This window comes from Ovis canadensis, chromosome 1, assembly GCF_042477335.2.
Source record: "Ovis canadensis isolate MfBH-ARS-UI-01 breed Bighorn chromosome 1, ARS-UI_OviCan_v2, whole genome shotgun sequence".
NCBI lineage: Eukaryota > Metazoa > Chordata > Mammalia > Artiodactyla > Bovidae > Ovis > Ovis canadensis.
The window spans coordinates 117,524,023-117,546,044 of record NC_091245.1 but is presented as its reverse complement, the minus strand read 5'-3'; the positions used below and the strand labels follow the sequence as shown (position 1 = coordinate 117,546,044).

Here is a 22,022-nt window from a genome sequence, read left to right as displayed (position 1 = left end):
ATAGAGAACAGAAAATCTCCCTATCCCAAAATTGTGTCTGATTTTCTTAACATTTAGGCCATTAAAAGGGTGAACCCGCCAAGTCACGGCTGTCCTCAGTAGTACAAAAAGGAGCGGGACTAAACATCAGAAAAGTGGTGTTTCTCAGTGCTACCAGCCCCTTCGGCTGCACAAACTTGTTATTAGGGGCGTTTATTGGTATGTCTGAGTTTATTTTTCTGGAACAATGTAATGGAGAAATCTGTTCCAATTCAAAAAGAGATTGCCAGTGGGAAATCTTCCATTGACCCTACCTATTAGCTTTTCTCCAGATAATAAAATTCCAAAAAGGCACCAAATTATTTTTGAAAACCTTCCTCTATTAAAAAAAAATAAATAGCATAGTTCCAGTCTCTGAACCTTTCCAAGTTTTCAAGCACCCATAAACCTCAGGACTTTTGAGTTTACATGTTGCATGTGCTTACAGTTAAAATAAGAGTGTAATTCATATCATCCTTGAAATTGCTTCTTCTCATTTTCTCAATTCAAATTCCCATTTCTCTGAAACAAAAATACATATAATAATGTCTTCTTCATAGAACTAAGTCTTGTGAGGTAGAGAAACTGTGTACATATTACTTAAAAAACCAGCTACTTCTGAGATTTAATAAAGCTGGGTAACTGGAAAGACATATGTGGCCATTAGAGTGTCTTAAATTCTTCTTTTCAAGATCGGCCTTGGGCAAGCAGTTGGTGGGTTGCCATTTAGTTTATGTTTTGTTTTTTTAAAAGAGAATTTACTGTAAAATCCTAGAGTGGAGAACTATATACTTGGCAGTGGATTAACTGAGAAGCTACACAGCTTCTTTATAGTGCTTCCTTAATGAAGATCTTTGTGTCCTATAGGATGGAAATATATAAAATACACATTTGCCTTCATTTCTATTTTACTAGCATCTAAGAGGTCCTGAAAGAAGCATGGGAAAAAGAGTATGCTTGATTCCCCCCCGCCACCCCTTTTTAAAGAACCATACATTCTGTGCCACAGAAGGGTAGTAACCCTCTCAAAATAAGAGACAATAAAGTTACACTACATATCCGAGTCTCTAAAACCGAACAAACATGTTTAAAAGCAACACTATCTCTTCTTTACATCAGCCTTTTTGAAACAATTAAATGAATGCAAAATATTTTCTGGATGGCTGACAACTCCTGACAAAGAATTACTCTGCTTTTTTTTTTTTAATATGGAAAGGGGGAAAGATAAAAATTAATTTTAGAGGAGTACGTCCACACAGAAAATTCAAAGCTTCTGATTTACGTAAGGAGTCAACTATATTTGCAAATAAAGTGTTCATGGGACATTTTATTTTGTAATGTTACGGAGCCCCTCAACAAGAAGACATGCAATGCTGTTCAAAACTTGACAATTCTGCTCTCTCTGATACTTTTTTAAAGCAGTAAAAAGTGCCGAGGGCCGCTTTTGGATCAGTTGGCAGTATTTTCGGCTTGCCTGAGTGTTTGTGTGGATATATATGAAGATCTCTATATTCACACATACACAATATATGAAAATATACATACAGACAGCCACATCACCGCATGGGAGATTGCACTTTCGATAACAACGCTCCTTCAAATTTTACTCCTCCGCCATATAGTTGCTCGTCAAAATGGGCCAAGGAATAACATTTAAAAAGAAAGCGCTGTGGTGATTCGGTTCCCATTGTTTCCCCCAGCGAGAGGGAGAAAAACAAAAAACCCCAAGAAAGGAAAAGAAAAGCCTCCATCTCACCTGGCCTGCGCCTCATCCAAACTCTGGTCTGTGATGGTCATAATTTGCTGTAAAATGTCTCCAATGTCCTGCTTCCTCCCGCCCTCCCCCTCGGTCCCTCCGGCCCCATCCTGCAAGTGCTGGGACAGGCCGGGGTGTCCGGCCATCCCGACCCCAGCATGGGAATGCATCAGCCTGGGCTGCTCGTCCATCTCCAAAGGCAACGGCAGCCCCCGGCTCTTCCTCTTCTGCTCCTCGGCTCGGCTCCTGGGAAGCACCAAGGCTTTTTATCCTTCAAGCTGTCTTCAAATCCTTTTCAGGATAAACAGAGAAGGGGGAAAAAAGAAGACCAAAAGAAAAAAAAAAAAATCCCTTTGCCTCTTTAGAGGATGGTGGGAGGATGGGGAGTGGGGAGGGGGAGGGGGGCGTGAAGGGGTTGCGGGGTGAGGGTGGGGATAAGGACTGGTGGGGACGGGTGTTGACTCCAAAAAAAGCAAGGAAAATAAACCACCTTCCCACTTGACGAAAAGAAATCAGAGCTGGCTTTTGGTTTTTCAGTCCGTCTCCTTTGCAAGGCAGAAATGGGCTCCCGGCGCTTAAATCTGTGGCTTAATCCTTTTGCAAATATGCATTGGCCGGGAGAAAGGAGAGGAAGGCTGGGGGATTGCAATGCAAACTTTCCCCCCCCCCACCCCCCGCTACCCCCCACCCCCACTCCGGGCCAGAGTGATCTCAAAGGGGGTGGGCTGTTGCAAAAGCCAGATCTCCCCCAGCCACGGCGGCAAGGCAGAGCACAGAATCTCTCCTCCTCCGTGTCTCTGCAAACTCCAGCAGCCCCGTCAGCCTCCTGCTTTTGTTTAGCTCAGGCTCAGGACTCCAGAAACATATACAGAAAAACCACAGCCTGAGAGGAGGAGGAGAAGGAGGAGGAGGACGAGGAGGAGAGAGGAGGGGGCCGAGGAAAGGGGGGAGGAGGGAGGCGGGGAAGCCAGGAGGCGGGGGAGGGAAGGAGAGAGGAGGGCACTCGTAGCCCCGCCCCCTCCCCTGATTGGTCATTGGAGAAAAGACAGGCCCCTCCTCCCTCTACTTTCCTCCCTGCGCCTCCTCCTCGGCCTCCTTCGGCTCCTCCTCGCCCGGCGCCCTGTCAATCAGAGTTCAGAGGTGGGCTGGGAAGGAGGCCGAGCTAACACCGAGTCTCCAGTCCTTAAAGGTGCAATGATACCGTAGCGCCGGCTCGGTTAGTACGTTCCCACTTTTCCTTCCTGCCTCACTTGGATTCCGTCCTTTAGAAAAATGTGGCTCTACTTAAATACAAACGTATAAAATTAACACGAAAGAATATAGACAGTGTGGGTCTCCCCTGCAACCGGGTTTTTTTTTTTTTTCCTGTAACATTGCCGTTTAAAAGTTGATCTTTTTAATTCGTTAGACCTTAGGGAAACTGTTGTGAGCCAAAGTTTGTCAGCACGAAGTTGTTATGAAACACAATCGAGCTGTTAATATAATTAATAATGATCTCTAATAAATGGCATATGTAAAAATAGATTAAAAAGAACAATCACAATAGAGCTAAAAGGAATACTGAACCGTAACATTTTGGTTGCATGGAAACTAAATTATGGACTGTTAAACTAAATAATGCTGAAAAAAAGACTAATAAATAAGTTGACCAAATGAAACTAATTCAACATCTCTCTTTCTTTTCTCCCTGGGGGAAATTAGTTATTTGGCTTAAGTACTTAATAAAGAAATGCATTATCACAGTCTGGTTCTAGTTTTTAATATAGTTTAATAAGCATTATTAACTGGAATAAAGAGCAAACTGACATTGAATGCCTACTATGCACCAAGTAATTTGCATGAGTCATCCCCAAGACATTTCTGAGAGTTATGGATTATTAGTTCCACTTTACAGGGAGGGAACTTCAAACTGTTAAATAACTTCTCTGAGTCCCATAGTTATTAAGTGTCAAGGAAGGAGTGTCTCCATCTAACAGAAATGTATAAATAGTGTAAAAATTAGTTATGTACTCATCATGTTGGAAATGGGATTTATTTCCCTTTCGATGCTATTTTCGATGTTTTTTAAGATGCTTAAAATAATACACACATTGAAACACACTGACCCAAATTAAAAATAAGTAGGAGAGAATGAAAAAAAAATTAAATAAAATCAGGGGAAAATCCTAGTAAGAAACTCACAGCTAAAGTTCAATTCTGTTACTCTAGGTAGAGGTACCATCAGTTTGCCTCCTGTCTTAACATCTGGCATGTAAGAGAGAACTCTGACTGAGTCACGGTGGCCACAAGATAAAAGAGCATATGAATTGTTTCGGAAAAGGCAAGTATAGTGTTTTGGAATATAAAATATTATACTGTGTAGATAGTCCTCTTCCTGGATGACAGTGTAGCCAAAGGAAATGCATTGAACTTCTACAGACCTAAGTGTACTTCATCTGCAAAATAGATTGTAACCTCATCAGATGTGTTGAGATCCTCAACTAAAATGTTATTCTTTTCATCAGTCCAACTTCCTTCCCAATCAATACCAAAAAAAACAAGTTTTGCAAGATAAGGAGCTGAGCACTTCTCAAGCTCCTTGGTATTCTTTGGCGTGGGGGCATGCAGCAGGGAGTGTTAATTGCAATTCAGATGTCATAGGACTTGAAACAACTGTTCTATCCACATACATACCCTAACTTGTTAAATGGGTTTTTTAATCAACACTAATACTCTTCAAATCACATATCAATCACAGTGAACATGAGTTAGCACATACTTGACAATGTGCTGAAGTTATTGTGATGAAGTTATCACATCTTAAAGCATGAAGTAACCCACAGCCTATAAGAAATCAGTATGAGCAAGTAATTAGAATTACTAAAAATCTAATAAAAGTTTACTAGATAATGTACTAGAAAATGTACCACCAGTACCATTGTCATCTAGGAACATTTTAGTAAGAAAATAAAAAATGTACACAACAATAATATAAATGATAGTATTTATTAAGTACTTTACAAGGATTAGGTATATTCAAGGTACATTATTAATTTAATCACCACAATTGTTTGGCCTGAAAACCTATGCTTTTTTAGTGTTGCCAACACTATGGTGTTGCCAAAATACACTTTAATACAAAATAAATGCTATAGAAGGGATGCTACACCTTAGATATCCATAAAGAGTGAGATAAGGGGATAATTCCATTAGAATGATTAAAAGATTTTGAGGTGGCTCTGAGGGATGAGGGCTTCCCTGATAGCTCAGTTGGTAAAGAATCCGCCTGCAATGCAGGAGATCCCGGTTCGATTCCTGGGCCAGGAAAATCCCCTGGAGAAGGGATAGGCTACCCACTCCAATATTCTTGGGCTTCCCTGGTGGCTCAGACGGTAAAGAATCTGCCTGCAACACGGGAGACCTGGGTTCGATCCCTGGGTTGGGAAAATCTCCTGGAGAAGGGAACAGCTACCCACTCCAGTATTCTGGCCTGGAGAATTCCATGGTCCATGGGGTCACAGAGAGTCAGACACGACTGATGGATCCAGGAGATAGTGTGAATGAATGTGATAGAAGCACAGGGTTCTTCAGGTTCAATGGAAATGATTAGAAAAGTATAATTGTGAGGACTCTGAGCAGCAGCTATTGTGTTTTATCTGGTGTATATTAGGGAGTCCCTGCGGAGAAGGCAATGGCAACCCACTCCAGTGCTCTTGCCTGGAAAATCCCTAGGACAGAGGCGCCTGGTAGGCTACAGTCCACAGTCCACAGGGTCGCTAAGAGTCGGACATGACTGAGCAACTTCACTTTCACTTTTCACTTTCATGCATTGGAGAAGGAAATGGCAACCCACTCCAGTGTTCTTGCCTGGAGAATCCCAGGGACGGGGGCGTCTGGTGAGCTGCTGTCTATGGAGTTGCACAGAGTCGGACACAACTGAAGCAACTTAGCAGCAGCAGCCCGAGGGAGTCCCTGATAGGTTTCCTCGGTGGCACAGTGGTAAAGAATCTGCCGGCAATGCAGGAGATGCAATTTCGATCCCTGGGTCAGGAAGATTCCTGAAGAACGGAATGGCAACCCACTCCAGTGTTCTTGCCTGGAGAAATCCATGGACAGAGAGAGGAATCTGGTGGGATACAGTCCAGAGTTGGACAGGACCGAGTGACTAACACAGACAGAGGGAGCCACTGAGAAAAGTTGTCTTAAAAGGGGGAACAGATATTTATTTTCAGAGAAGCAATGGAAAAACAGACATAAAGAACAGACCTATGGAAATGGGGAAGGAAAAAGATGTATGGAGAGAGTAAAATAGAAAATTATAATACCTTATGTAAAATAGGTAGCCAGTAGGAATTTGCTGTATGACTCAGGGAACTCAAACAGGGGCTCTGTGACAGGCTGAAAGATGGGGTGGGGAAGGAGATGGGATAGAGGTCTCTGAGGGAGGGGACATGGGAGTACCTTTGGCTGATTCTTGTTGATGTATGACAGAAAACCACAGTGTTCTGTAAAGCAATTATCCTTCAGTTAAACAATTTGAAAAAAAAAAAAAAAGGAGGGGGACAAAAAAATATGTCTTAAGAAAAATTATCTGCTTCCCCAACACAAAATCTGAGACAATGAAATAAGGAAGGGGAATTAAGAAAGTAGCAGTAGAAATGGGAAGGAAAGGACAATTATGAGGAACATTTTCGAGAAAGAACCAATAGAACTTAATAATTGATTTTATGTGGTTTTGTGATTTTATTTTAAAGAAAATGTTTTCAAGCCTGGGTGAGAAGAATGCAGTGGCACCAACAGAATAATAATAATATCTATAGATAGAAATTGTTAAATAGAGATTGAGCTTCAGCACATTACCACTTAATTTTAACAATTTGACACTTAATTTTAAGAACATCCTTGTAAGGTTATAATCTCCTTTTTGCAGATGAAGAAACCAAGTTTCCTAGAAGTTAAATTACAGGACAAAGTATGTATTTAAAAGTTCCCTTATTTTTAATACTTCACAGAGGACCAAGGAAGTTAACAGGTGATACTACCAAAGGCGAAGCAGGATGGAAATTAGGATCTTCTATTTGCAGTTTAAAAAAAACTTTTTAAAGTAGATTCTGAGGAAAAATTTGCATGTGAAATTTATATACCCTATGGGTTGTGGTGAGGGAGGATAATGCTTTTTTGTACCTTCCATGCCTCAGCAGTGCTTTAATTCTAATAGATATTTATTAAATATGTGTTGAAAGAATGAGTGATGAATAATCATGCTGTATTTCTTCAGAATAATAAGTCCACTGAATCATGCTTTAAGGACATTACATGAGTCATTACCAAAATTTGGCTAACTAGCAAAGTAGTTCTCAATCTGTGCTTATTCTAATGTCTACAAAGTCATGTTACCATCTTTACCTCTCCTACATCAGGATTTTGTTTATTCTAAGGATTGTCTTTCAAACTTCTTTAGAAGTCCATTGGCACAAAGTCTCCCCTCCACTAAGGGATGGAGAGTGCAGTGCAAGAGGAATGTGCAAGGATCCTGGTTCTTTTCCGAGAAAACAAAATGATGTCAAAGACATGGGTCCCCTGGCATAGTCAGCAAAATAACTTCACTACCACATGGTGTTACATTTAGTTCAGTTCAGTTGCTCAGTAGTATCCGACTCTTTGCGAACCCATGGACTGCAGCATGTAAGGCGTCCCTGTCCATCATCAACTCCCAGAATTTGCTCAAACTCATGTCCATTGAGTTGGTGATGCCACACAACCATCTCATCCTCTGTCATCCCCTTCTCCTCCCACCTTCAATTTTTCCCAGCATCAAGGTCTTTTCCAATGACTCAGTTCTTCACATCAGGGGGCCAAAGTACTGGAACTTCAGCTTTAACATCAGTCCTTCCAATGAATATTCCGGACTGATTTCCTTTAGGATTGGCTGGTTTGATTGCCTTGCAGTCCACGGGACTCTCAAGAGTCTTCTCCAACACCACAGTTCAAAAGCATCGATTCTTCAGCACTCAGTTTTCTTTATGGTCCAACTCTCACATCCATACATGACCACTGGAAAAACCATAGTTTTCACTACAAGGAACTTTGTCAGCAAAGTAATGTCTCTGCTTTTTAATATGCTGTCTAAGTTTGTCGTAGCTTTTCTTCCAAGGAGCAAGTGTCTTTTAATTTCATGGCTGCAGTCACCGTCCTCAGTGATTTTGGAGGCCAAGAAAATAAAGTCTGTCACTGTTTCCATTGTTTCCCCATCTATTTGCCATGAAGCAACGGAACCAGATGCCATGATCTTCATTTTTTGAATGTTGAGTTTTAAGCCAGCTTTTTCACTCTCCTCTTTCACTTTCATCAAGAGGCTTTTTAGTTCTGCTTCACTTTCTGCCATAAGGGTGGTGTCATCTGCATATCTGAGGTTATTTATATTTCTCCCAGCAATCTTGATTTTAGCTTGGGTTTCATCAAACCTGGTATTTCTCATAATGTACTCTGCATATAAGTTAAATAATCAGGGTGACAATGTACAGCCTTGACATACTCCTTTCCCAATTTGGAAAGCCATGATAGTCATTAGGACTGGATACTAAATGATGGTCAATCTAATATCAATATCAGAGCTAAAGAGATGCCTTTGAAGCAAATCAAAAGAAAGAGGTTAAGGATCTTTGGTGGAACACTAACATTGCCGTATTGTTCAAGGTACTGAGAATACAGTGGTGGTTAGCTGGCTCAGATGGTAAGAATCTGCCTGCAATGCTCGAGACTGGGGTTCGATCCCTCGGTTGGGAGATTCCCTCGAGGAGGGAATAGCAACCCACTGCAGTATTCCTGCCTGGAGAATTCCGTGGACAGAGGAGCCTGTAGAGTTACAGTTCATGGGATCACAGTCAGACACGACCAAGTGACTTTCACTTTCAAGACACACTCGATTCTCTGATTTCATGGAGCTTGCATTCTAGTGTAAGAGATAAACAACAAGCAAATAAAGAAAAATACAAGCTCAGAGAATTACAAATACATTGAATAAAACAGAGTAACATGATGTGAAGTTGGGGAGGCAACATCAATAATGTGGTCAGAGAAGGGCTTTCCAGAAGCTGACATTTGAGGTTGAACTTGAGGATAAGAATCCTGTTATAGGTAGATCCTGGGAAAAAACAATGGAGGAAGAGGGGCAAGAAGGAGGAAATAACACATTTTCAAAGGGCTTGAGCTTGGATCTAAACTTGAAGGAAAGAAAGCTGGAGAGACTGGAACATAATGAACAAAAGAAAAATTTATGAGGAGGAATCAGAGAGGGAAGCAGACCCCAGAAAACCCATAAACTTTTAGGCCATGATAAAGTCTTTGGATTTTACACTAACTGCTGGTTTCAGATTCACTTGAGTGTGCTAAGTAAAGGAGTGACACTGAACATTGATTTGACAAATACTCTTTGATGACATACTATATTCTAGGCACTCCCTTGTCACTGGTAAATATGCCAGTCATGTGACGAGGGTTCTCCCTGGTCACATGGAACTTACATTCTAATGAAATAAGTAAATGAATGTAGCAACAAGCAAACAGCAGGCAATGATAACAGGTGGGGTGGAAAGTGACCTGGGAGCTACTGTAGATTCAGTGGCCATGGAGGGCGAAATGAGGAGGGGCATTAAGCTCTGACATGAATGGGAAGGAGTAAATCAAGTGAGTAAAGTCAGAAGAAACAGCCAACACGATGGTTGTAACTGAGGAACGAAGATGCTTAGAATGTTTGAGAGATGAGAACTAAAGCCGAAGTTGCAAGATGGGAGTGTGGTACAAAACTGAGATCAAAAAGGTAGGCGAGTTTTACATTTAAAAACAGAAAAGCGTTGAAGGGTTTCAAATAGAATATCTTAGTCTGTTTGGGCTGATGTAACAAAATACCATAGACTGGGCAGATTATAAGTAACAGAAATTTATTTCACACAATTCTGGAGTTGGAAGTCCAAGATCAAGGCACTGGCAGACTCTGTGCCTGGAGAGTACTTGCTTCTGATTCGCAGACAGCCATCTTCTTGCTGTATCGTCTGAGAATGGAAAGGGCAAGGGAGCTCCATCTCTTCAGTTCAGTTCAGTTCAGTTCAGTTCAGTCGCCAAGTCTTGTCCGACCCTTTTGGATCCCATGGACTGCAGCACACCAGGCTTCCCTGTCCATCACCAACTCCCAGAGCCTGCTCAAATTCATGTCCATTGAGTCAGTGATGCTGTCCAACCATCTTATCCTCTGTCATCCCATTCTCCTCCTGTCTTCAGTCTTTCCCAGCATCAGGGTCTGTCTCTTATAACAGCACTAATCTCATGTATGAGAGGTTCCACCTTCTGACCCAGGCACCTTCCAAAGGCTCCAAGTCCAAACACTATCACATTGGGCATTCTGTGTACATGCTCACTCAGTCTGTCTGACTTTTTGCAACCCCATGGACTGCAGCCCACCAGGAACCTCTGTCCGTGGAATTTTCCAGGCAAGAATATTGCAGTGGTTGCCATTTCCTTCCCCAGAGGCTCTTCTTGATCCAGGGATCGAACCCACATTTCTTGCATCTCCTGCATTAGCAGGCAGGTTCTTTACCAGTTGAGCCATCAGGGAAGCGCCACACTGGCCATTAGGTATCAATATATGCACTTCAGAGGGATACACATGTTCAGCATAGAGCATGGGGGAACAGCAGCATCTGACTTTTGTTCCAAAAGCATTATTGGCCTTAGTATGGAGAATGGTGGTGGGCGGAGGGTGGGGGGTGGGATAAGTGGAAACAGAATGTTTAGGAAAGTATTACAGTAGGTTGGGCCAGAAATGATGGCACCTTGGACAAGCACAGTAGTACTGGACATGGTGCAAAATGATTGGATTCAGCATACTTTTTGAAGGTAAAGTCAATGAGTTTCACTAGAGGCTGGGATATGGATGGAAGAGGAGGACAAGGAATCAAAATTCGCATCTGGATTTTGGTTTGACTAATTAAATAAGTGGTGAAACTGAGATAAAGAAGGCATCTCCTTTCAAGTGAATATTATCATTCCTTCCATTTTACAGATGAGAAGATTGAGGTTCAATGTATATCATCCTGAAGTATATACTTCTCATCCACTGCAGCATCTTTACAAGGAGTGAAGATGGGCAAAATTTGCTTGATTATTTTGGAAAAAGAACATATATGGCAAAATCAAGGCAAGTAGTATATAGTGTGTGTATGGTGTGTGCATGTGTGTGTGGGAAGGGATGAGAGTGTGTGGGGGCTGGATGAGTGGATGTCTCCATATGTTATGCTAATAATCTTGCTGAGAACAGTGTCAGAAGCAACACTCTTATTTTTTTCCCCATTCCTTTATCTTTTCCATCTATGAAAAAAAGGGGAAGGAGAGGAATTAAGACCTAGACTTAAGAACAATCTGTGTTGGAGATGCTAGAATGAACTCTTTGCGAACTGAGGTTGACAGTGTAGCAAAAAGTTCTGACATAGCAACTCAAATATTTATCATCTACAGTCAGAGTGCAGACAAGAACTTCAGTTGCACAGCAACTACCGTCGGAGTCCTAGCCACAGAAACAAAACGAAAGGCAGAGCCCAGTGTTTAGAGGTCACGCAGACTCTGGCTCTGGAACTCACCACTCTCTGACCTTAGCCAAATGAGATAAGTTATACAAAGCCTCATTTTCACAACTTCAAAGACAGTGGTTAGCTTGAAGTCAAATCAGTGTTAAGCATTTAGTATGGCGTTCAGTAGACGACTAAGTTTCTAATTCTTACTATTAATCTTTTGTAGTTTCTCCCAGAGCCATCTAAGTTTCCTTAAGCCCTTCCCTGCCTTGGAGTCCACTAATAATATCATGCTTTCCTCCATAGTTCCTAAATCTCACAGTCCTTCCAGAAAGTGACCTAGTGACCTGCCTCAGTATTTTCTCTTTTCTATCCTCCAAATCAAATTATCATTTACTTGAGACTATTCCCATTCAGATATGACTAAAGCAATTTACTTACAATATAAATAATATATAAGTGTAAACCTCTGAGATACTTGTAAAGTCTCCAAAAGGAAGACTATTTATTTTAGGAAATCCCAATTGTCAATATATCAATGATTTATTGTTGTGCACCAAACCTAGATAGTATGTTCAAAAGCAGAGACATTACTTTGCCAACTAAGGTCCGTCTAGTCAAGGCTATGGTTTTTCCTGTGGTCATGTATGGATGTGAGAGTTGGACTGTGAAGAAGGCTGAGCGCCAAAGAATTGATGCTTTTGAACTGTGGTGTTGGAGAAGACTCTTGAGAGTCCCTTGGACTGCAAGGGGATCCAACCAGTCCATTCTGAAGGAGATCAACCCTGGGATTTCTTTGGAAGGAATGATGCTAAAGCTGAAACTCCAGTACTTTGGCCACCTCATGTGAAGAGTTGACTCATTGGAAAAGACTCTGATGCTGGGAGGGATTGGGGGCAGGAGGAGAAAGGGACGACAGAGGATGAGATGGCTGGATGGCACCACTGACTCGATGGACGTGAGTCTGAGTGAACTCCGGGAGATGGTGATGGACAGGCAGGCCTGGCGTGCTGTGATCCATGGGGTTGCAAAGAGTCAGACATGACAGAGCGACTGAACTGAACTGAACCTTCTCTAAAGGTTTAGTGACTTCAAATTATAGCCACTTTTTATTGCTCACAACTGTACAGGTGAGTTGGTTCAAGCTTGGCTGGATGTAACTGGACTTATTAAGACAGTTGGAAGATTGGTGGGGACCTGCCTTGTCTACAATAGCTTCTCTCGAATGTCTGATGGCTTGTTTGCTATGGTCTGGGGTAACAGCATGATTGGATCTTGCCTTTTTTGTCATCCAGTAGTCTAGCTCAGACTTGACTACATGGTCTCCAGGGTTCAAAGCGTTTTAAAAAGCAGAGATACTACTTTGCTGACAACTGCATATCTATGGTTTTTCTAGTTGTCATGTACAACTGTGAGAGTTGGACCATAAAGAAGGCTGATCACCAAAAAATTAATGTTTTCAAACTTTGGTGTTGGAGAAGACTCTTGAGAGTCCCTTGGACTGCAAGAAAATCAAATGAGTCAGTCTTAAAGGAAATCAACTCCGAATAGTCATTGGAAAGACTGATGCTGAGCTCCAATACTTTGGCCACCTGAGGAGAAGAGTCAACTCATTGGAAGAGAACCTGATGCTGGGAAAGATTGAAGGCAGGAGGAGAAGGGGACGACAGAGAATGAGGTGGTTGGATGGCATCATTGACTTAATGGACATGAGTTTGAGTAAGCTCCGAGAGACAGTGAATGGACAGGGAAGCCTGGCGTGCTGCAGTTCATGGGTTCGCAAAGAGTCAGAGATGACTGAGCAACTGAACCAAACTGAGGGTTCAAAGAGAGAAAGTGAAAGGACACAGTCTTTTGAGACCTGACACACCTCTACAGCATTCCCTTGACCAAATCATGCCCCAAGATCAGCCCACATTTTACAGTTGGGAAATTGGCACTACCAACACCATTTCTTGACGATAGTAGTTGCAAAGTCACATTGCAAAGGGATTGATGAAAAAATTGGTAACATTTTTGGAATTAAGAATCAAGATGGAGAGTTTGATTGTCCTTGTTAACTTCGAGTATCTTCCATTTCTTTCTAATGAGTTAATAGGTAAAATTCAGCCTATCTCTGTTTGCTCCAGCAACACAAATCCAGGCTGCTGTGTTCTCAAGTCCAGCCTCTTTGAATCAGTATTTTCTTGGAACCCTAAGCACTTCTTTTATTCCACAAAAGTGAGCAGCTAGAAGGGGAAAAAGGAACAGGTTAGAAATTCGCTTGTCCCTGGAGAAAAGTTAGATTCCTATTCTCAGGTGGCCTTCCTCCTTTAGAATCTCCCTGCCTCCTTTCCTCTATTTTTAGTGTCCTGGCACAGTCAGCCTGTTTATTCACAAATTCTACATCCCTGCATTCAAACAATGACAGATACAAATATTCCAAAAAAAAAAAAAATCCATCACTTCAAAAAGTGAATTCAAAAACTTGAATTCACTGCATGTCAGCAACCATTTACATTGTATTTTTACAACTATTTACATTGTGTTCAGTATTATAAGTTATCTAGAGGTGATTTAAAGGTACACCTCTATAGGAGGGTGTACCTAGGTTATATGTAAATACTGTGCTGTTTTATATAAGGGACTTGAGCACCTGTGGATTTTGGTATATACAAGGGTCCTGGAACCAATCCCTTTAATAGATGTTGAGAGACGACACTGGAGGGAGGTGGGAGGGGGGGTCATGTTTGGGAACGCATGTAAGAATTAAAGATTTTAAAATTAAAAAAAAAATCAGTAGAAATTATGACCCATAAGAAAACATTCTACCTTTTTATATTTAAAAGCAAAATGTGTGGATAAACAATAAGGTCCTATTGTGTAGCACAGGGAATTATATTCAACATCCTGTGATAAACCATAATAGAAAAGAATATGAAAGAGAATATACATGTATAACAGCATCATTTTGCTGTAGAACAGAAATTAGCGCAGCATTGTAAATCAACTATACTTCAATAAATTTTTTTTTTAAAAAAAGGGAAATGTGTCTGGCAGACTCAGCTAGCTGTATGTCCCAACAAATATTCTTTCCTATAAATCACAGTTTATTTTGACAGCCAAGTACCTAGCAAATAACTAAATCTCCCAGGCCTCCTTTGCATTTAGGCGTGGTCAAGTGTCATAATTCTGGGCAATGGGATAAAAGAAACTTAGTGGTCTGAGCTTCTGAGAAAGCTTTTGGCAGTAACACTGGACAATTTAGCATACTCATGCCTTTTTCCCTTTCTTATTTGTTGCTTGAACACGGAGGTAATACCTGGAAGTAAAATTGCCATCTTTAGACCATGAGAATGAAAGGTGTTGCTACAGATGGTTGAAAAGGAATCTAGAAATGGCTTAGATCCTGAATGACTTCCTTGAAAACCATACTGGTTTTTTAGAAGCGTTGCATTTTGATAATGTTCAAATTCCTTTGCATAGCAGATTAGGACTTTCAAAATCTATTCCCATGTTATATCTATAGCCCTATTTCCTACCGTTGCTTCTACACTGAACTTCTGCTTCCCAAGTGTGTCAAAAATAATTCTAGAAAACAGTAGGTGCTCTCCCTGAAGTATCTTTCTGTCTCTTTTCATTGGCTAAACCCAGCTCAAATTCCTTTCTGATTTCCTCACGCAAAATTAATTATTAATTCTCCTGGGACCCTTGTATGCTCTTCACATAACCCTTTGTTTATGGGTGAGTATCTGCTAGTGGACTGTGAGTGCCCTGAGGGGAGCTGCAGTTCCTGGATGGCTAGCACTAAGAGACATCTCCTCAGATCTAGGAAAGAGGGAAGAAAGGAGAGAGTTCAACCACAGGGTTTTTTCTTCTGTCCTTGTTTATTTTTTTCTAATTAATATTACGTTGAAGCTTTGTCATTATATACAAAGTTGAAATGTTTTCAGGCAATTATTTTTGAAGGGAGGGATTTATATTTCAGAAAAGAGTTTGACTACAAAGACACCTAAGATCCTTTCTAGCTCCAAAATTCTATTCAAAGGTATCTTCCTTGAAAGTGTTGTATCAGGAGATTTTAAATTCAAAAGTAGTAGCATTCAATTATACAATGAACTGTCCAAAACTTCTCTTTATATTTATATGTAGATAAAAATAAATTGAAATCAGTGAACTTTACATTCCTGAATTAGCACTTTGGATTTTGACAAATTTCAAGGCAGCATAAAATAGTTAAATAGACTAAGTAATGATATGATATGATGGAAATTTTTATGTTTCTCTTCATTGCATCACATTTTATAAAGTTGATATTAAATATATAAGTTAATAGCAATATCTTTCTCAGATCAATATTAACTACTTACATTAGTTGGTATTAAAGGGTTGTTTTATCTGACATTTTCCCAAATTGTGAGGTAACTGAAAGCAAGGTATTACTTATCAAATAGGACAGAGAATAGAGAGGGGACACTAATTCACAGTTCTGCTAGATTTAGTCTTCCTGTCTGGACAAATCAAGAGTGAAGGATAGATGAGAGCTGTTATACCTGTATCCATAACACCTTGCTTTCTCACAGGCAAAGGTGATACCTTTAACAACCTACACAAGTAAGGAGAGGCTCACTCTCTTTAATGGAGGCTTATTTAAGAACATAAGAACTGAAATCTGTTTTTTTTCACTATAGAATAAGACCCATCTAGGCTGCAGTCCATGGGGTCTCTAAGAGTCGGGCACGACTGAACAACTTCACTTTGACTTTTCACTTTCATGCACTGGAGAAGGAAATGGCAACCCACTCCAGTGTTCTTGCCTGGAGAATCCCCGGGATGGGAGAGCTTGGTGGGCTGCCGTCTATGGGGTTGCACAGAGTCGGACACGACTGAAGTGACTTAGCAGCAGCAGCAGCAGCAGCAGCAGCAGCAACTCAGTTCTCCAAGGCTACAAAAAGCAAGCAGTCCTGACTAGCCTGTATCTGACAAATACTCCTGACAATAACAACTGGAAAGGGTTAAATTAAAAAAATCTGTTTGAAGGTATTTGAAAATTACTGAGCAAAGACCGAAGACCCTAGGATCCAGGAGACAAGGAAAGTTCTGAGAGGTAAGCTTAGCTTTCGGCTTTGTTTTGCCTTTCAGGTTATTCGCTGATTTTTAAGTGGCTATCAAGAGACTGAGAAACTGAATGAATAGTCTCACAGTGTTGGGAAGATTTAAAAATTATAGCTCAGGCCCGCTAAGAGGGAAGGAGTACGGTATGTGCCTCTGTGCTATATCAGAAAAGAGGTGATCCAAAACCTAGAAGAGCCCTCACAAAACCTGAAATCCAGATTCTGATTAGCACAATTACAGATTGGGTTAAATTGATTTGACTCTGTCTATCTGCCTCTCAGAAGTGAAAACACATCCTTTCCAGAAATATCTGACACCAGTCTGAGTCTCATATTACCTCTACAATTTTTCATACACATTAATCATTATTTTTTAAAAATATGGGGAATTCTGTACATTCCCGTCAAGTTTTATTATAAACCTAAAACTGCTTTAAAAAAAAGAAAAAGATCTCCCACCAGAAATTTAACACTCAGGGTAGATACTTTTGGCAAAACTTTGGTTTCACTTTTATGTATGTATACATATTATATATGTGTGTGTGTTTGTTGGATTGTGATATAAAATGTATTTTTTTTAGATCAAAGAAGCCTGCAGGCCACTGTGGTTAATTATACTGGCAAATAAAAGCATAAATTAACCTCAAAAAAAAATAACAGGCATACTGATAAACAAGGCCAAATAAGCAAAAACCAAGAGAAAAAATAGATATATATCAGACCCACAGAAGAGGTTCAGATATTAGAGTTATTGCATGTAGACTTTAAAATGTATGATTTATATGTTCAAGAAATATTAAAAAAATATGGAGAAATTTAGTAGAGAATTGTAATCTATAACCAAAAAGAAATCTTAGAATTGAGCAGCCTAATAACTAAAATTTGCAGTGCAATTCACAAGTTTACCAGTGAAATAGATGTAGCTGAAGAAAGGATTGTAACCCCGGAGATGTCAGTAGACTGAAGCATAGAAAGAAGAAAGATGGATATTACAGGAAAGATCCTATGGTATAAATGTGACATAGTGGCAGGCTTAATATACCTGTAATTGGAGTTATAAAAGGAGAAGAGAGATACAGTAGGTCAAAAGCAGTGTTTGAAATGAAATGGGCTTCATTATACTCTCATCACAATGCATTAACATGCTAAATGACACACCTACCAGTGCCACAACAGTTCTGAGACCAACCATAAAAGCTCAGAGGGTGGTGGCCGAGTTCCTGGAAATCTCTGCCCCTTCCCCAAAACAGTTGGAATAATCTACCTATTCGTTAGCCTATGAAATTACCCAGCCCATGAAAACCAACCACCCTATATTTTAGGGTCTCTAGTCTTCTGAGATGGGCCACACTCTATTGTGAAGTGTGTTTCTCCTAAGGCTGTTCTTATCTTTTGAGATGGACCACATGATGTCCATGAAATGTGTGTTAATGCTGTTGTTTAGTCACTCAATCATGTCTGACTTTCTGCAACTCCATAGACTGCGGCATACCACACTCCCCTGTTCTTTACCATCACCTGAAGTTTGCTCAAACTCACATCCATTGAAATCTATCAGAGGGCAGACAGAATGGAAACCACAATCACAGAAAACTAACCAAACTGATCACACGGACTACAGACCTGTCTAACTCAATGAAACTATGACCCATGCTGTGTAGGGCCACCCAAGACCGAAGGGTCATGGTGGAGAGTTCTGACAAAACATGGTCCACTGGAGAAGGGAACGACAAACCACTTTAGCATTCTTGCCTTGAGAACCCCATGAACAGTATGAAAAGGCAAAAAGATATGAAATGTGTACTTCTGTAAACAAACCCAGTTCTTACCTATTAAAAAAAGAAGAAAAGAAGAAAGAAAAGAAATGGGCTGAAACTTTCTAAAGCCATGTAAGACATCACACCAAAAATTTAAGAATACTTGTGAACTCCAAGCATGATAAATTAAAAGAAAACTTTATCGAGGCACATGATAGTATATATAACTACTGAAAACTGATGAAAAAGGATATCTAAGAACTGTCAGAGAAATACATACATTACTTTTTTTTTGGCTGCACCTCATGGCTTGTGGGATTTTAGTTCCCCCACCAGGGATTGGACTATTGAACTCAGTTCCTTGGCAGTGAAAATCCTGAGTCCTAACCACTGGACTGCCAGGGAACTCCCTCACACATTACTTTCAACAATAAGACTGACAGCTTACTTCTTCTTTTTTTTTTTTTTTAATTTTATTTATTTATTTATTTTTGGACAGCTTACTTCTTAGTAGGAGCATTTTAGGCCAAAAGATGGGAGTAATCATTGTAAACCACTGAATCAAAATAAGAGCTAAAGTAGATATCTATTAACTAGGGGGAAAAAAAAAACTTTTCTAGGGATATTAAAGAAAAGAGAGTAAAGGATAATGATATCCTAAGCTGCTTTTCAGGAACCACAAAATAGATTGGGAGCTCCATGAAAGCTCTTCTCTTGGAGTGCATCAATACTTACAAAACTTGTAGAATAAATGAAGAATTTGGAGCAACTGTTCAACTCCCTGTACCTGGGTTATATTGAAGTTGCTCCAATGCACAAGTTAAATGAAATGTTTTCTTGTAGGTCCCACTGCTTCCAGTTATGTTATAGAGAGCAAATTATTTAAACCTTTGTAGTAATTTCCATACCAAATTACCACAAACCAGGTGACTTAAAAGAGCAGAAATTTATTCTCTTAGTTCTAGAGGTTAGAAGTTCAAAATCAAGGTATTACTGAGGCTATCCTCCTTCTGAAGAATCCAGGGAAAAAACTTCTTTGAGTCTTCCCAATTTTTGGAGGTTGCTGGCAATCCTTGGTATCCTTTGGCTTGTAGCTCCATCATTCCAAATTCTGCCCACCCTGTCACATGGCCATCTTCACTCTAGGTGCATCTATGTCCTCATTGGATTTAGAACATCAGAGGTTGGATTTAGGCCCACCCTAATCAAGTATGATCTCCTCTTAACAGGATTACATATGCATCCATGCATGCTAAGTTGCTTCAGTTCAGTTCAGTTCAGTTACTCAGTCTTGTCCAACCCTTTGTGGCCCCATGGACTGCAGCACGCCAGGCCTCCCTGTCCATCACCAACTCCCAGAGTTTATTCAAACTCATCTCCATTGAGTTGGTGATGCCATCCAACCACCTCATATTCTGTTGTCCCCTTCTCCTGCCTTCAATCTTTCCCAGCATCAGGATCTTTTCAAATGAGTAGGTTCTTTGTATCAGGTGGCCCAAGTATTGCAGTTTCAGCTTCAGCATCAGTCCTTCCAATGAATATTCAGGACGGATCTCTTTTAGGATGGACTGGTTGGATCTCCTTGCAGTCCAAGGGACTCTCAAGCGTCTTCCCCAACACCACAGTTCAAAAGCTTCAATTCTTCTGTGCTCAGTTTTCTTTACAGTCCAACCCTTACATCCATATATGACTACTGGAAAAACCGTAGCCTTGACTAGATTGACTTTTTTGGCAAAGCAACATCTCTGCTTTTTAATATGCTGTTTAGTTTGGTCATAACTTTCCTTCCAAGGGATAAGCATATTTTAATTTCATGGCTGCATTCACCATCTGCAGTGATTTTGGAGCCCCCCAAAATAAAGTCAGCTACTATTTCCACTGTTTCCCCATCTATTTGCCATGAAGTGATGGAACTGGATGCCATGATCTTAGTTTTCTGAATGTTAAGCTTTAAGCTAACTTATTCACTCTCCTTTTTCACTTTCACTTTCCTTTTTTAGTTCTTCTTCACTTTCTGCCATAAAGAGGGTGTCATCTTCATATGTGAGGTTATTTATATTTCTCCCAGCAATCTTGATTCTAGCTTGAACTTCATCCAGCCCAGCGTTTCTCATGATGTACTCTGCATATAAGTTAAATAAGCAAGGCAATATACAGCCTTTATGTACTCCTTTTCCTATTTGGAACCAGTCTGTTGTTCCATGTCCAGTTCTAACTGTTGCTTCCTGACCTGTATACAGATTTCTGAAGAGGCAGGTCAGGTGGTCTGGTATTCCCATCTCTTTAAGAATTTTCCACAGTTTATTGTAATCCACACAGTGGAAGGCTTTGGCATAGTCATTAAAGCAGGAATAGATGTTTTTCTGGAACTCTCTTGCTTTTTTGATGATCCAGCAGATGTTGGCAATTTGATCTCTGGTTCCTCTGCCTTTTCTAAAACCAGCTTGAACATCTGGGTAGTTCATGGTTCACATATTGCTGAAGCCTGGCTTGGAGAATTTTGAGCATCACTTTACTAGCATGTGAGATGGTTGCAATTGTGTGGTAGTTTGAGCATTCTTTGGCATTGCCTTTCTTTGGGATTGGAATGAAAATTGACTTTTTCCAGTCCCATGGCCACTGCTGAGTTTTCCAAATTTTCTGGCATATTGAGTGCAGCACTTTCACAGCATCATCGTTTAGCATTTGAAACAGCTCAACTGGAATTCCGTCACCTCCACTAGCTTTGTTTGTAGTGATACTTTCTAACGCCCACTTGACTTCACATTCCAGGATGTCTGGCTCTAGGTGAGTGATCACACCATCATGATTATCTGGGTCGTGAAGATCTTTTTTTTACAGTTCTGTGTATTCTTTCCACCTCTTCTAAAAATCTTCTGCTTCTGTTAGGTCCATACCATTTCTGTCCTTTATTGATCCCATCTTTGCATGAAATATCCCCTTGATATCTTTAATTTTCTTGACGAGATCTCTAATCTTTCCCATTCTATTATTTACCTCTATTTCTTTGCACTGATCACTGAGGAAGGCTTTCTTATCTCTCCTTGCTATTCTTTGGAACTCTGCATTCAAATGGGTGTATCTTTCCTTTTCTCCTTTGCTTTTCACCTCTTTTCACAGCTATTTGTAAGGCCTCCCCAGATAGCCATTTTGCTTTTTTGCATTTCTTTTCCATGGGGATGGTCCTGATCCCTGTCTCTTGTACAATGTCACAAACCTCCATCCATAGTTCTTCAGGCACTCTGTCTATCAGATCTAGTCCCTTAAATCTATTTCTCACTTCCACTGTATAATCATAAGGGATTTGAATTAGGTCATATGTGGATGGTCTAGTGGTTTTCCCTACTTTCTTCAATTTAAGTCTGAATTTGGCAATAAGGAGTTCATGATCTGAGCCACAGTCAGCTCCTGGTCTTGTTTTTGCTGACTGTATACTGCTTCTCCATCTTTGGCTAAAAAGAATATATTCAGTCTGATTTTGGTGTTGACCATCTGGTGATGTCCACGTGTAGAGTCTTCTCTTATGTTGTTGGAAGAGCGTGTTTGCTATGACCAGTGCATTCTCTTGGCAAAACTGTATTAGTGTTTGCCTTGCTTCATTTTGTACTCCAAGGCCAAATTTGCCTGTTACTCCAGGTGTCTCTTGACTTCCTACTTTTGCTTTCCAGTCCCCTATCATGAAAAGGACATCTTTTTTGGGTGTCAGTTCTAAGTTGCTTTAGTTGTGTCCAACTTTGTGGGATCCTAAGGACTGTAGCCCTCCAGGCTTCTCTGTCCATGGGATTCTCTGGGAAAGAATACTGGAGTGAGTTGCCATACACTCCTCCAGGGAATCATCCCAACCCAGATATTCAAC

The 22,022-nt window shown here is 40.5% G+C and overlaps 1 protein-coding gene across 6 annotated transcripts in view; it reads right to left on the bottom strand.

Moving 5' to 3' along the window:
- PBX1 (PBX homeobox 1) overlaps window positions 1–2,779 on the bottom strand; it is a 337,025-nt gene extending 334,246 nt beyond the window's left edge. For 2 of the 6 annotated variants that reach the window (XM_069547609.1, XM_069547600.1), the window contains exons 1-2: window positions 2,265–2,659; window positions 1,775–2,065 (exon numbers count right to left, since the gene is read on the bottom strand). In XM_069547609.1, coding sequence (XP_069403710.1) covers window positions 1,775–1,965 — 191 coding nt within the window. In that variant the 5' untranslated portion in view covers window positions 1,966–2,065; window positions 2,265–2,659. Of the gene's footprint in view, window positions 1–1,774 lie in introns of all 6 variants that reach the window. The other 4 variants (XM_069547550.1, XM_069547581.1, XM_069547531.1 and 1 more) reach the window with 3 other exon arrangements.
- Between the last annotated feature and the right edge of the window lie 19,243 nt (window positions 2,780–22,022).